The sequence below is a fragment of the Mobula hypostoma genome, chromosome 25, assembly GCF_963921235.1.
Source record: "Mobula hypostoma chromosome 25, sMobHyp1.1, whole genome shotgun sequence".
Taxonomy (NCBI): domain Eukaryota; kingdom Metazoa; phylum Chordata; class Chondrichthyes; order Myliobatiformes; family Myliobatidae; genus Mobula; species Mobula hypostoma.
Window position 1 is genome coordinate 15,270,286 of NC_086121.1, and position 13,569 is coordinate 15,283,854.

The 13,569-nt window shown below is 43.6% G+C and overlaps 1 protein-coding gene across 1 annotated transcript in view; it reads right to left on the bottom strand.

Moving 5' to 3' along the window:
* Window positions 1–3,363: 3,363 nt before the first annotated feature.
* The window catches only part of LOC134337933 (MORN repeat-containing protein 1-like), a 240,582-nt gene continuing 230,376 nt past the window's right edge, over window positions 3,364–13,569 (bottom strand). Inside the window, exons 14-15 of the mRNA XM_063033345.1 lie at window positions 8,867–8,943; window positions 3,364–3,873 (exon numbers count right to left, since the gene is read on the bottom strand). Coding sequence (XP_062889415.1) covers window positions 3,725–3,873; window positions 8,867–8,943 — 226 coding nt within the window. The 3' untranslated portion in view covers window positions 3,364–3,724. The remainder of the gene's footprint in view (window positions 3,874–8,866; window positions 8,944–13,569) is intronic.

A 13,569-nucleotide genomic window follows, 5' to 3' on the forward strand; every position in this document is an offset into this window, starting at 1 on the left:
TGAGAGTCAGAGAGCTGTCTATGCAGAGTGATCGTTCCAGAGCCAACCGGCATTCTGCTTGCTCTGAATGGAATGAACAATCCACTGCCTGATGGATTGAGGCTGGCAGCTTTCCAAACCCACACCAGACTATGCTGAATGTTAGCTGATTAACAGAGCATTCATTGTGCTGAAAGGGCAAACCACAAACCCATTTCACATCTGCAAGAAAATACGAGCCCCAGCTGGCAAGAGTTTGAACAATTACAACTCCACGATGAAGTAAAGATTGTATTTTGTGGCTGGGGGTGGCTAGAAATGGAGCCGTGTGCAGTCCCTCTTCTGGTTACTTGCTTTGGGGAGGCAAGAGGAGGCCGCGGGGTGGGGGACTGAGGGCTGGACGATCACATGATCCCCCAATAAAGTGGCACTTGCGAAAAACTGCTGCCCTCTGCAGTCCAACACATTGTTTACTTTTAAAACTCAGACTTGGGCGACTCACTGACTTTTAGTAAACCTCTCATAAAACAGCCCCGCTTCACTCAAGCGACTTCTACGGCACGTGTGGAGGGCCTGCCTCGGGGTCACTGGCTCTTCAGGCTTCACCAGTTGATTTCCCAGCTTCCAGCTGCCCAGCACCATCTTCCACTACCAGTCAGTATATTTAGAGCTGCAAGTCGAAGCTTACAGGATTTTCGCACGGCTGTGATTTTTTTTCTAAACACAAGGGATTCTGCAGCAACACACACAAGTGCTGGAGGAACTCAACAGGTCAGGCACCATCTATGGATGGGAATAAACAGTCGACATTTTGGGTCCTATTTGTTCCTCTCCATAGATGCTGGACGAGTTCCTCCAGCATTTTGTGCGTGCTACCTGTGATTTTCCTCCTGGTTTACTCAGAACAGTAAGCCTTTAATTCCTAGTTGCTTCCAGTTCTGAAGACTTGGTTACTGTGGATTGGTCACATGATAACATTCCCCCCCCCCCCCACCACCCACCTTCAGTGTCTACAGCTGGTCAAAGACAAAGCTTTTGTAAAGCCTGGGATGTACCAAGTGAAGCAGGAATATCTGATGTTGTGCCAGCTAGACCTGGTGATCCGAAGCCAACAGCAGTGAAGGTGGAGTTAGCATCATTGCGGCCCCGTCTATAATTTTCTCCTTTTGCATATTGTGACTCACTCTTCTTTTGAGTCTCTGACCCCCACTGCCAGTGTGTGTGGCTCAGCACATCAAATGTTGGCAGGCTAGTTGACATTATCAACTATTATCAACCATTGGCCATCAAACAGCCTTCCCTTTTGGGAGGAGGGGCATCAGATAACAGTAGGCTCTAGAAATCCCTCTCCACTTGAGGTGTTCGCCTTGGCTCGGTGGATTCCCATCTTGCCATGAATTTAAATGTCATTCCAGGTTTCAGCCTGTCATTTGAGCTTTCATTCTCAGCACAGTGACTACTTCAGGGACTTTAAGCTACTGTGGGATGTTGGTTGAGGCACCCATGGTGGTATGCCAGCATCCTGACTGATATCCGTTAAACCCACCCAACCTGGATTAAACCTACAACCTTCCAATAGAAAATGCAGGTTGTTAGAATCGCATAGTGTCTGAGGAGATAAAATAAAGATAAGTAGATGAACTTCCATCGATAAGAACACCTCTCCTGTGCTGCTGGGTCATAGTGTGCTTTGACCTTCTCGCTACCCCAGTGAGGGGCAGGGTGAATGCTTGCACTGTGTGGCAGTGCTGTTGCTCGGTGAGCACTTGCTGTTGTGTATGCCATTGAGTGAAGCCAATGCCCATGCAGCTCATGTGTGCCTTCCAGTGGATATCTCAGATACAACACCAACAGAGGCCTTGGGATTAGTGGTGGCAACAGGAAAATGAGCTCATCTGTAAACAGTTAAAGTGTAAAGAAAGTTTGTCTGTAAGTATCATGATGTGAAGATTTTAAGTTTCCAAGTTCTTTTCACCATCAGTGAAGCCAACATTAGAATCTGACCCCTGACCCTACCTGTATCCTATTGCTGCCAATGTCCTTGTGTCTGGGTTCAGGGTGATTGATAGGCAGCAGTAACAGGGTTGTCACCATCGAGGGAGAAAGTCAGAAGCCACGTGCTGCTTTCAAAGACCAGTCGGAGCCCTGCTAACATCCACAGAGGCCTCGTACTTGGAGAGGAAACTTTTCTAAGTTGGTGTACTTGTGTTTGATAGCTGTGGGTTTGCACTCGCTAGAGTTCAGAAGGATGAGGGGGAATCTCATAGAAGCCTACCAAATACTGAAAGGCCTGGATGGAGTGAATGTGGGCATGATGTTTCCATTTGTAGGAAAGCCTAGGATCCAAGGACACAGCCTCAGCATAAAGGGACATAATTTTAAAACTGAGATGGGGAGGAATTTCTTCAGCCAGGTGGTGGTAATTTATGGAATTCATTGTCACGGAGGGCTGTGGAGTATTTAAGACAAAGATTGATTGTTCTTGATTGGGCAAGGGGTTAAGGGAAGAAGGTGGGAGAATGATGCTGAAAAACAAATGGTGGGCAGAGTTGATAAGCCAAATAACCGAATTCTTCTCCTATACCTTATGGTCTTGTGGCAAGTACTGAACTCATTTGAAGAAAGCAGGTCATCCAGAAAGGCATACCAGAAACACCCCAGATTTCACCAGGCCTGACACATGGGCCTATTCCATAAATCCATCACCATAAATGCTGCACGCTGATCATTGGTGAAATTCTCCCTAATTATCTTCACCTTGTATAATAATACAACACAGAACATGATTCAATCACAGTGTTTGTGTTTTCTCAATCAATGTCAATCACCTACCCTCTCCCCTTTAACTCTGCCCTTCTGTCTAGTAAAGGACTAGATCCAGTATAGCGTGTAGAGCATCCACTTCTAAGGGAATCATAGTCGAGATTCCTTCTGTCCTTTTGTTCTGGTCGGAAGCAGCATGACTTTGTTTATCCCTTCATGGGCCAGTGAGACAAATGAAAGTTCCCTGTATGCAGTCCAGCTGAAAGTGTTCCCTTAGCTTAATCTAGGGACTGAACCTGCTGTACAAGACCATTGAACCTCTAGGGAGGCAGAGCATCACGATAGTAACAGCCTACTTTAAATAGACTATTTAACCTCTTTGACAGAGAAAAAAAATAATTGCTATCTTTCTTCCATCCTGTTTTGACTCACAAACACCAAACCTTCGACGAGACAGGGTGTCTTTCTCAGCACCAGCTGCGGTTAAAGTACTTGGGGCTTTTGAGGCTATATGGGAAGTGAAAATATTCAAAGGTGTGGTTTATCAAATAGAGATTCGAAAAAAAAATAACACAAAGATTGCATACTACAGAATATTAATGAAACTTGCCTTCCATTCTGGTACAATTATACCCTGAAGAGACATCTCTGCTTACAATAGGGACTTTTCTTTCTCTGGTATTGCTGGCCCCATTTATAGGCTAGACTATTTTGGGACAGGGTGTTTACAGTGGTTTAGCACATTCCCTTTCACTTCTCAGAACTGGACTCAACCCTGACCCAGACGAAATGGATTGAGAACCTCTGTCTGTGAGAGTCCAATATGAAACAATATTTTAGGCTGTCACTGGAAGGAGAGGTGTGGAAAGGGAAAGGACTCAAGATGTGGGATCCTTCTGGGAGATCAAAGGGGTGCAGGGTTGAAATAATACAGTTACTACTAAAGCTTCCACAAAGACATTACGGTTCTTCGGCAACTTGATTATTTGCTAGGCACTTTGTACGGCTCCTTTCTGGCCTCCTTTTTGCTCGGTTTCTGTGCTATAACTTTCAGCAGCATGAAAGCAGGCGGAAGAGTGCGAGCCAGGAAAGGAGGACTTGTCACATCCTTCACCATGATAACATATTCACCTGAAATCAGAGTTGCATCATTTTGAGACGTTATTTTGAAATTCTAACTTAATTCTCCCCACCCCCACCCCTTCCCCTGAACTGAAGCACTGAGAACGGCTGGCCTCGTGTTCCGTAAGTATTTACAGGCCATGCCTCAGCCAGAGGGTGGCACGGTGGCGTATTGGTTAGTGCAATCGCTTTACAGTGCCGGCGATCTCTGATCGGGATTCAATTCCCACCGCTGTCTATAAGGAGTTTGTACGTTCTCCTTCTGACCACTTGGGTTTCCTGTGGGTGCTCTGGTTTCCTCCCACATTCTAAAGATGTGCTTTTGGGGTTAGTAAGTTGTGGGCAATGCCATGTTGGTGCCGGAAGCATGGCGGCCTGCCCTCAGCACAGTTGGTTGCTGACACAAAATGTCAGGTTTAACTGCTCTACACATGACAAAAAGTTAATTCAATCTTTAACCATACATATCCTTGTGTGGTCTTACCCAAGAAGACACATATTTTAATGCCAATTCCTGACCCTAGTAAAAAAGTCTTGGAAGCAAATTGTACATCTCAGAACTTCTGCACAAGAGGGCTTTTACGAATCCCACGGCAAACACACCGTCTTGGTGGCTGGGCAGGTAAATGAGTTACCATGTTCAATATTGGGCCACACAGATTCTAGCATCATTTTCCTGCCCGCCATGATGTCATCAGGGTTGCTACAGTACCCCTGAGCAACAGTAAAATATCAACCATCAGTCAACTGCTTATCTCTCTGATGCTAATGCAAAACTGTGCTCTCATGTTGGAATGTGGGCAGGACAGGGATCAGCTTGAACCATAAACGGGCTTTCCAATGAAAGAGGAGGGCTTTCACCCCTGCAGCCTCACTCCTCCGCTCAATTAATTCACATCTCACCTTCACTCGGTATCTGTTGCAGCTCTAAACAAAGAAATTGTACCTTATGAGCACAGTTTGAGGTATGAGTAAGTGGGTGGGTCAGTAAATTGTTGAAGTTCCCAATGTTCCTTTATCCAGCAGGAGTTGACAGATTCTGGGGGAGGAGGAATGTCTCCAAATGAAGCATAATATTAATCTTGGGATGAATCAGACAAATCACAGTGTGTGTGTGTTCCTGTGTAGTAAAAATATTTTTACAGCTGAATCAAAATTGTGGAAGGTTGTGTTATCTTTGTCTTTGGACACAATATACAGAGGGGGAGGAAAATGGAGATTATAAGTAAATAGCAGTTCAGCATTAAGCTGGAAGCATCATGCATTTCTGTAGCATTTTTCATGACCTCATGACACCCCAAGATGCTTTACAGCCGACGTCCCTGTTGTAAGAAGGCAAATTTGTAAGGAATAAGCTCCCACAAACAGCTAAGGAATGAACAGGATCCTGCCACTAAACACACCTTTCCCTCTAACCCAACCCTCCCCCACTCTCCGCTTTCTGCCGGGATCAGGGATTTACATGACACCCTTGTCCACTTGTCCCTCCTCACTGATCTCCCTCCTGGTGCTTATCCCTGCAAGAGGGATGATTGGCACACCTGCCCCACCACTATTCAAGGCCCCAAACAGTCCTTCCAGGTGAGCAGACACTTCCTGTGAATCCGTCAGGCTCATACCTTGTGCTCCTGGTGCAGCTTCCTCTACGTTGGTAAAACCCGGTGTAGATTGGGAGACTGTTTTGTAGAGCACCTTGGCTCTGTCCATCACAAAAGAATTTCCCAGGGACTACCCATTTTAATTGTATTTCAGGTTCCCATTCCAACATGTCCGTCCACGGCCTCCTCTAAGGTTACAATCAGGTTACTCTCAGGTTAGAGGAGCCTCAACTCGTATTCTTTCTGAGTCGCCTCCAACCTGAAGGCATGAACATCGATTTCTCCCTCTCCTTTCTCTCTTTTTCCATTCTTTACTCTGGTTACCTTCTCACCTCTTTTCTTCTTCTCGCCTGCCCATTACCTCCCACTGGAGACCCTCCTCCTTACCTTTCTATCATGGTCTACTGTCCTCTCCTATCAGGTTCCTTCTTCAGCCTGTCATCCCTATCACCGCCCAGCTTCTCACTTCATTCCCCCCCCCCCCACTCATCTTCCTCCTCACCTGGTCTCACCTATCTCCCTCCAGCTGGTTCTCCTTCCCCTCCCCCACCTTCTTATTCTGACTTCTTTCCCCTTACTTTCCAGTCCTGATGAGGGGTCTCGGCCCAAAACTTGACTGGTTATCCTTCTCTATAGGTGCTGTATGACCTTCTGAGTTCCCCCAGCATTTTGAGCGTGTTGCTCTGAATTTCCAGTATACGCATTTATCTTGCGTTTCTGTTTAATGTGATGTTAGTTTTGGAACAGGATACCAGGAATAGTAACCCTGCTCTTCAACTCAGTGTTGTGGGAACTTTAACTCCTGAAGGAGCAGCTGGTCTGGAGCTTGGTCAAGGGTCTCATCGGGATGATGGCATGTCTGACAGTATAGGTACAGCATTCACCCAAAGTCTCTGGGTGGGACTTGAACAGACAACATGCATGAACTGTCAGAGAACTGACAGTGATGAGGTTTTAATCTGAACCCACAAACTTGTTTTCATCTTTACAACCTGTGCTGAATGCTCAGAAGTGCAGGATATAGAGTTGGGAAATGGGACTTGCTTTGTACTGTGCACTGAGCCCAAAGTCCTCGGAGATTTTAATGACATTTAACACTGAGATTGACATTATACTACACAACAGGTGGGCCGGTGTGGTTTTAAAAAGAAGAGGTTATTTAATAACCCTAAACCACAGGGGTTGTTTTACTGTTACGATAACAAGGAAACTATGCAAGGCTTTAGAATTGGGTTGCTGACATGCTCAAACTTGACCACAGATTAGGTTTTGCTGTTCACTGTGATTATATTCACAGTTTCATGTTGACATCCAAGACAGCATTTTATGTTCTGTAAAACTAATCACTCCTGTCCAGTGCCAGCTCAAAATGTGCCACACATACTGGATTAGAAATATTAAAGTGTCATGTTCACTATTAAACAACGCTCAAAAAAATACAAACTGAACAACAATGTCCTCTGTTACGACAGTGTCATGTTGTCGGCTCTGTATGTCCCGAATACTTCACAGAAAACACTTTTCTTACGTGGTCTTTGTAGGAACTTGGTGAAACAAAGCAGTCAATTTGCACCAGCAGGTTCCCAAATATCACCAATGGGTTAATGATCAGATAATCTGTTTTCTAATGAGATTAGTTTGTGAGGCTTCCTGAGGTCGTGAGAGGCACAAATATAAATGCAAGTATTTGTTTGTTACACTTGAGGTAATGTATTGTGGAGAAACAGGAGACTAAAGAGGCTGGAATCTGGAGCAAATAATAAACTGCTGGAAAAACTTAGTGGATCAAGCAGCATCTGTGGAGGAAAAGAGATCTGATGATGTTTCAGTTTGAAACCCTGCATCTGGGGATAAAAGGAAAGATGGCAGAACATAGAAGACTGGGGGAGGGAGAGGCCAGAAGAGCAATATGAGTTGCTATTCTACCAGCTTGTGCTTGGCCTTGCTGTGTTAGTCGAGAAGGCTGAGAAGGTCAGTGTGGGAATGAGAAGGGGAAATAGAACTGGGAGCTCAATCCGCAATTGCAGACAGAGCTCAGGTGCTCTGCAGTTTAGTCACCTAACAAAATCTCAGTCTTACCAAAGTAAAGGGGGCCACCTTGCAAGCACCAAATGCAAAAAGCTTGGTTGGAGGAGATAAACTTGAATCTCTGCCTCACTGGGAAATATGGTCCCTGGATGGTGGTGAGGGAGGAGGTACAGGGACAAGCGTTGCGCCTCCTATGGTTGCAGGAGAAAGTGTCAGGAGACAGGGAGGGTGGTGGGGAGGGATGAGTGAATCAGGGAGCCATAAAAAGAGATATTCTTTCCAGGGAACAGAAAGGTGAAGAGAGGGGATGCTGTGGCTGGTGATGGGTTGTGCTGGACCAGGTGGAAGTGGCAAAGGATGACTTGGTGGATGTAAAGTGAGGATCAGGGGAACTTTGTATCTGTTCTGTCTGGGGAGAGGTGGGGTGAAAGCAGACATCCAGGAAATGGAGGAAATGTTCCACTGACTATAGGAGAGGGGATCCCTAGAGGGAGGAGGACATTTCAGCAGACCTAAACAGAAAGCTTCAGCAAAGATGCAGCAGAGAGCAAGAAAGTGAGAAAATGGGATAGTGTCCTTACAGAAGGCAGGATGGGAGGAGGTGGAGTCAAACTAGCTATGGGAGTTGGTAGGTTTATGTAGATATTGGTGGCTAGTATCAGCCTCTGCCATGAGATTTCTGATTAGACATGAACCCATGAACACTACCTCACTATGTTTTGCTCTCTTTTGCCCTGCTTATTTAATTAAATTTTTTATATATGCTTATTGTAATTAATAGTTTTTAAATTATTATGTATTGCAATGTATGGCTGTTGCAAAACAACAAATTTCACGACATGTGCCAGTGATATTAAACCTGATTCTGATTAGATTACCCACTGAGATGGTAAGAGAGAGAGTTCTAGATGAGGAAAAGAAGTATCAGGGACGGTTCAGGCAAACTTGGGGCAGGATGGAAATTGGTGGCAGATGTGCTGAAATCAATGAATCTTGCACAAGTGCAGAAAGCAGCACCATGCAATGGCGGAAGACTTGGGGCGGGATGCCAGAGTAGGTTTAAAACAAGGACTATTTCACACGGCCAGCAAAAAGAAAGGTCTAACTAAAGCCTTTATGCGTAATAATGACTACGCTTTTGATATGTGTGACTTCTCTCTCTGTATTTTCATTTCGATTAATCACTTTTTGTTATCATTTTGATTTAAATCTTTATCTTGTTCTAAGTATGGGACAGCTCACCCTATTCCTTATAAGGGTGGGACACCCGGTATAGGATGAACTGGTTTTAGGGATAATCTCACTCCTTGTTTGGCAGCACTAAATGGTTCACACTTGCCATTCAAGTCCTAAACAGGTCGAGACTCCTACCTTACCTAATCTCACAGACTGCAGGTCTGTGCTGCTCTGTGCCTTCTTCGATTTTCCACCTAATTTGATACTAACGTCAGATCTGTAAAGAGAAAAGAATTGAGTAACTAGTCGGCATAGTTTCATCTCTATTGCAAAACAGTTTCTCAACACGAAATATTGACTATCTATTCATTTCCATTGATGCTGCCTGACCTGCTGAATTGCTCCAGCATCTTGTGTGTGTTGCTTTGGATTCCCAGCATCTGCAGACTTTTCATATTTATTATTATCCTCCCAACTTCTAGATATTCAGCTTGGGCTATAATTTAAGGATTCCTGGCCAAGGGACCATTCTTATTGTGTATAAGGCATAGTGCAAATTGCATTGGATAGGGCATACTCAACTACAAGGGTAGCCAGTGGAAAAGGCACATGCACAGCGGGAGAGTGAAGGAAGGGAGAAGATAGAACATAGAATATAGAAGTGTACAACACAGCATCGTAATGGTTAACATAATGCATGATAATAAAGTGCCAGTGACCCAGGTTCATTTCCGCTACTGTCTGGAAGGAGTTTGTACATTCTCCCTGTGACTGTGTGGATTTCCTTTGGGTGCTCCAGTTTCTCCCTTGTTCGAAAGACATGCGGGTTGCTAAATTGAATAGTCACATAATTAGGTGGCACAGGGGCCTGTTACCATGTCGAATCTCTAAAATAAAAAAAAAATCCAGTGCAGGAAAGGGCCCTGCAGCCAACCATGTCTGCACTGACCACAATACCACCCTAAACTAATACCATCTGTCTGCACACAATTGCAATCCATCTATTTCCTGCCCATTCATATGACTTTCTAAACTCCTTTTAAACATTGTTATCATATCTGCCCTGACACCTACCACACTCTATAAAAATTTTTGCCATAGAAATCTGATTTAAATGTCGCCCCCCCCCCCCCCCTTGCCTTAGGCATATGCCCTCTAGTATTCGATATTTCTACTCTGGAAAAAGACTCTGCCTGTCTACCCTATCTATAACTTTTACAATTTTATATAAATTGGCTGCTGAGTGTATGTTCATTGTCTTGTGCTGCTGTAGATCACATTTCTTCCCCATTCTGATGTTTGGTCTGAACAACAACCAAACGCATGTCTGCATTCTCGTATCTGTTAAATAGGGGCCGTGGACAATTCTGATTTGATGGAGACAGACATGAAAGCACAGAGGAACATCTGGAGAAATTTCTGAAATGCCAGTTCACTGCCGCTGTTACTGTGCGATCAAGAACCTTCCGGAGGGAAGGCCCCAAAATCCCCAGCTTTGCCTGCTGCTGGCGACCGAGGCTGATCGGGCATGGCAGGGAGAGTTTTCTTCCTTCTCCCGTCTGCGTCAGATGTGGGACATTCGAGAGACTTTGAACTTTTTTACTGTGCCATGGCCTGTTCTTCATCAAGTTATGGTATTGTTGCACTGTTGTAACTATATGTTATAATTATGTGGTTTTTGTTAGTTTTTCAGTCTTGCTCTGTCCTGTGTTTCTGTGATATCACACCGGAGGAATATTGTATCATTTCTTAATGCATGCATTACTAAATGACAATAAAAGAGGACTGCGTGTCCTCATAATCTAATCTAATCTAAAGTAGATGAATCAATCTGTCTGAACAATCAATCAGTACTTTCCTCTTACATTTGACCTCTCCAAAATCCCTGGATAAAACTACCGACAGAAAAAAACTCTCTACCACACCCTTTGTCTTTTACTACCAAGTCAATTTTGGATCCAATTTACCAATTTGCTGTTGACACCATGTGACTTAATTGAGCAGCGTACAACAAGGGACCTTGTTAAATACTTTCCTAAAGTCTATGTATCCAGTATCCACTGTCTTGTCCTCATCAACCATCTTTGTTGCTCCCTCAAAAAACTCAATCAAATCTGTGAGACAGTATCTCCCAAGCACAAAGCCATGCTGACTGTCCCTAATAAGTCTGTGCTTGTCCAATGGCAAGTAGAAATCTTGTTCCTAAGAATCTTTTCCAAAATTTTCTGCAGAACTGAAGGCTATGATTTCCTGATTTGTTCCTGTTGCCCTTCGTAAATAAAGGAACAACATTGGCTATTGTCCTGTCTTCTGGCACCTTACACATGGATATAGAAGATACAAAGGTCTCTGTTAAGGTCCCAGCGATCTCCTGTCCTGCCTCCTTCAGTATCCTGGAATAGATCCCATTAGATCCTGGGGACTTACCCACCTTAATGTTCAAGACAAGTGTGAACTCTCTTGTCACTTAATGTTCAAACTGGTCCCTGCATCTAGTCTACAGACAGTTGGTTCTCATCAAAGATGCCACAGTGCAATGATAAGTGTTGGAGCTTATTAAACGTTTTCATCCAGAATAAGGCTGGATATCCTCAGTCTGCGTATCCATATCATTGCAATTCCAGCTATTTCATCTCTAGTACTCTTTCTGTGGGTCACTCCATTAACTGATACTAGACCTGAACAATTTGTAGGTGAGGATTAATTTGGTCTAACTTCAACAAATGTGCAGTTTAACCTGCATGAAAATGCCATTACATTTTTCAGAGATCATATCAGACTGCTTGCAGCATTGTGAACGTCATGTGGTGGGTTGTTCTGTAAAGGATTATTGTTACATGGCTAGGGGCATGATTTGAAGTAGGCAATTGATTTAATCTATTAAGGAAAGAACAATCAATAAGTACATGGTGATGTTTGGCCGCTCTGAGGTACAAGGGAATAATTCAATCACAGAATTCTAATGACGTAGTGAACCAAGAAAGGAAAGTGTACATTGAGACATATTGCTGGGCACTGATACCTTTGAAAAATATGGTACTGGCATTTTTTACTGTCTAATTTAAAATGAAAGTTTCACCCCTCCTCTCTTGCAGATACTCTAATCAGTTTCCCCATCATATCCCGTGATGGTAATCTATGCATTTTTATCATTTACTGTTGACATGATGCTTGGGAAAATGAAGCCTGTGACTCTTGATTCTACAGGGCTTAGAAGCTTTCCTGCAAGTTAGCAAATTCAATCCTGTGATGGCACTCTCTTTGAGACTTCAGTGTAATTTAAACTTACTCCTGTTCTAACATGGACTCAGTAAGAACATACTGGGTCACAAACTCCTAAACTGTTACCCAGTCTGCTTAAATATCTAGGTTAGGTGATCTGAACATCAGATTTTTTTTACACGTGTATAGAGAAATATATGTAAATAAATAAATAAAAGGTGGATTATCAAAAATTCACTCTGATTTGCATTGGGTAGAATCTATATATTGTGTTGTAGAACAGAAGGACCTTGGAGAAAACAATGAATGGTTCTCTGAAAGTGAAATCACTTTCAGAGTGATAGGATGGTGAAGAAGGCTTTTGGTATGCTGGCCTTCATCAGTCAGTGAAAGTTTTGAGATCTTATTGCAGTTGTATAGGATCCAGGTGAGGCAGCACTTGGAGTAATGGGTAAATTTTTGATCACCCTGTTTTAGGAAAGAAAAATGCTATTAAACTGGAAAGAGTGCAGAAAGATATATAAAAGATGTTGCTAGGACTTGAGGGATTGAGTTATTTAAAGAGGTTGGGCAGGCTAGGACATTATTCCTCGAAAGATAGAATACTACAAGGTGATCTTATCAAAGATCAAAGTAAATTTATTACCAAAGTACAAAAATGTCACCGTATACAACCATGAGATTTGTTTCCCTGCTCAGTAAATCCAAGAAAAACAATATAATCAACGAAAGACTGCACCCAACAGGATGGACAAACAACCAATGAGCATAGACAACAAATTAGGCAAATACAAAACAGGGGAAAAAAGCAATAAATATTGAGAAGATGAGATGAAGAGTCTATAGGTTGTGGGAACAGTTCAGTGATGGGGCAAGTGAAGCTTTGGGAGCCTGATGGTTGATGGGTAACAACTGTTCCTGAACCTGGTGGTGTGGGTGCTGAGGCTCCTGTGCTTTCTTCCTGATGGCAGCAACAACAAGAGAGTGTGGCCTGGGTGGTGTGGGTCCTTGATGATGGATGCTGCTTTCCTGCAATAGTGCTCCATGTAGATGTGTTCAATAACAGGGAGGGCTTTATTCATGATGGAGTAGGCCATATCCACTACCTTTTGTTGGATTTTCCTTTCAAGGGCATTGGTGTTTCCATACCAGGCAATGATGCAACCTGTCACTACACTCTCCACCACACATCTACAGAAGTTTATCGAAGTTTTATATGTCACGCCGACTCTTTGTGAATTCCTGGGGAAGTAGAGGCACTGCTGTTCTTTCTTTGTAATTGCTGGGCCCAGTACATATCCTGTGAAATAATAAAAGTGAGGAATTTAAAGTTGTTGACGATCTCCATCTCTGATCCTCCAATGAGGACTGGCTCATGAACCTCAGATTTTCTCCTCCTGAAGTCAATAATCAGCTCCTTGGTACTGCTGACATAGAGTGAGAAGTTGTTGAGATTTTTAGTCTCTCTTCTACTGTGCATGGTGATTCGTCACTATCTTTGATTCAACCAACGACAGTCAGCAAACTTCATATATTTCATGAAGAGGTATATGAAATCATGAAGGACATAGAGAGGGCAAAAGCATTTAGCCTTTTTCCCTGGGTTGGGGATTGAAGAACTTGTAGGCATAGGTTTAAGGCGAGAGGAGATAGATTTAATAGGAATTTGAGGGGGGAAAGC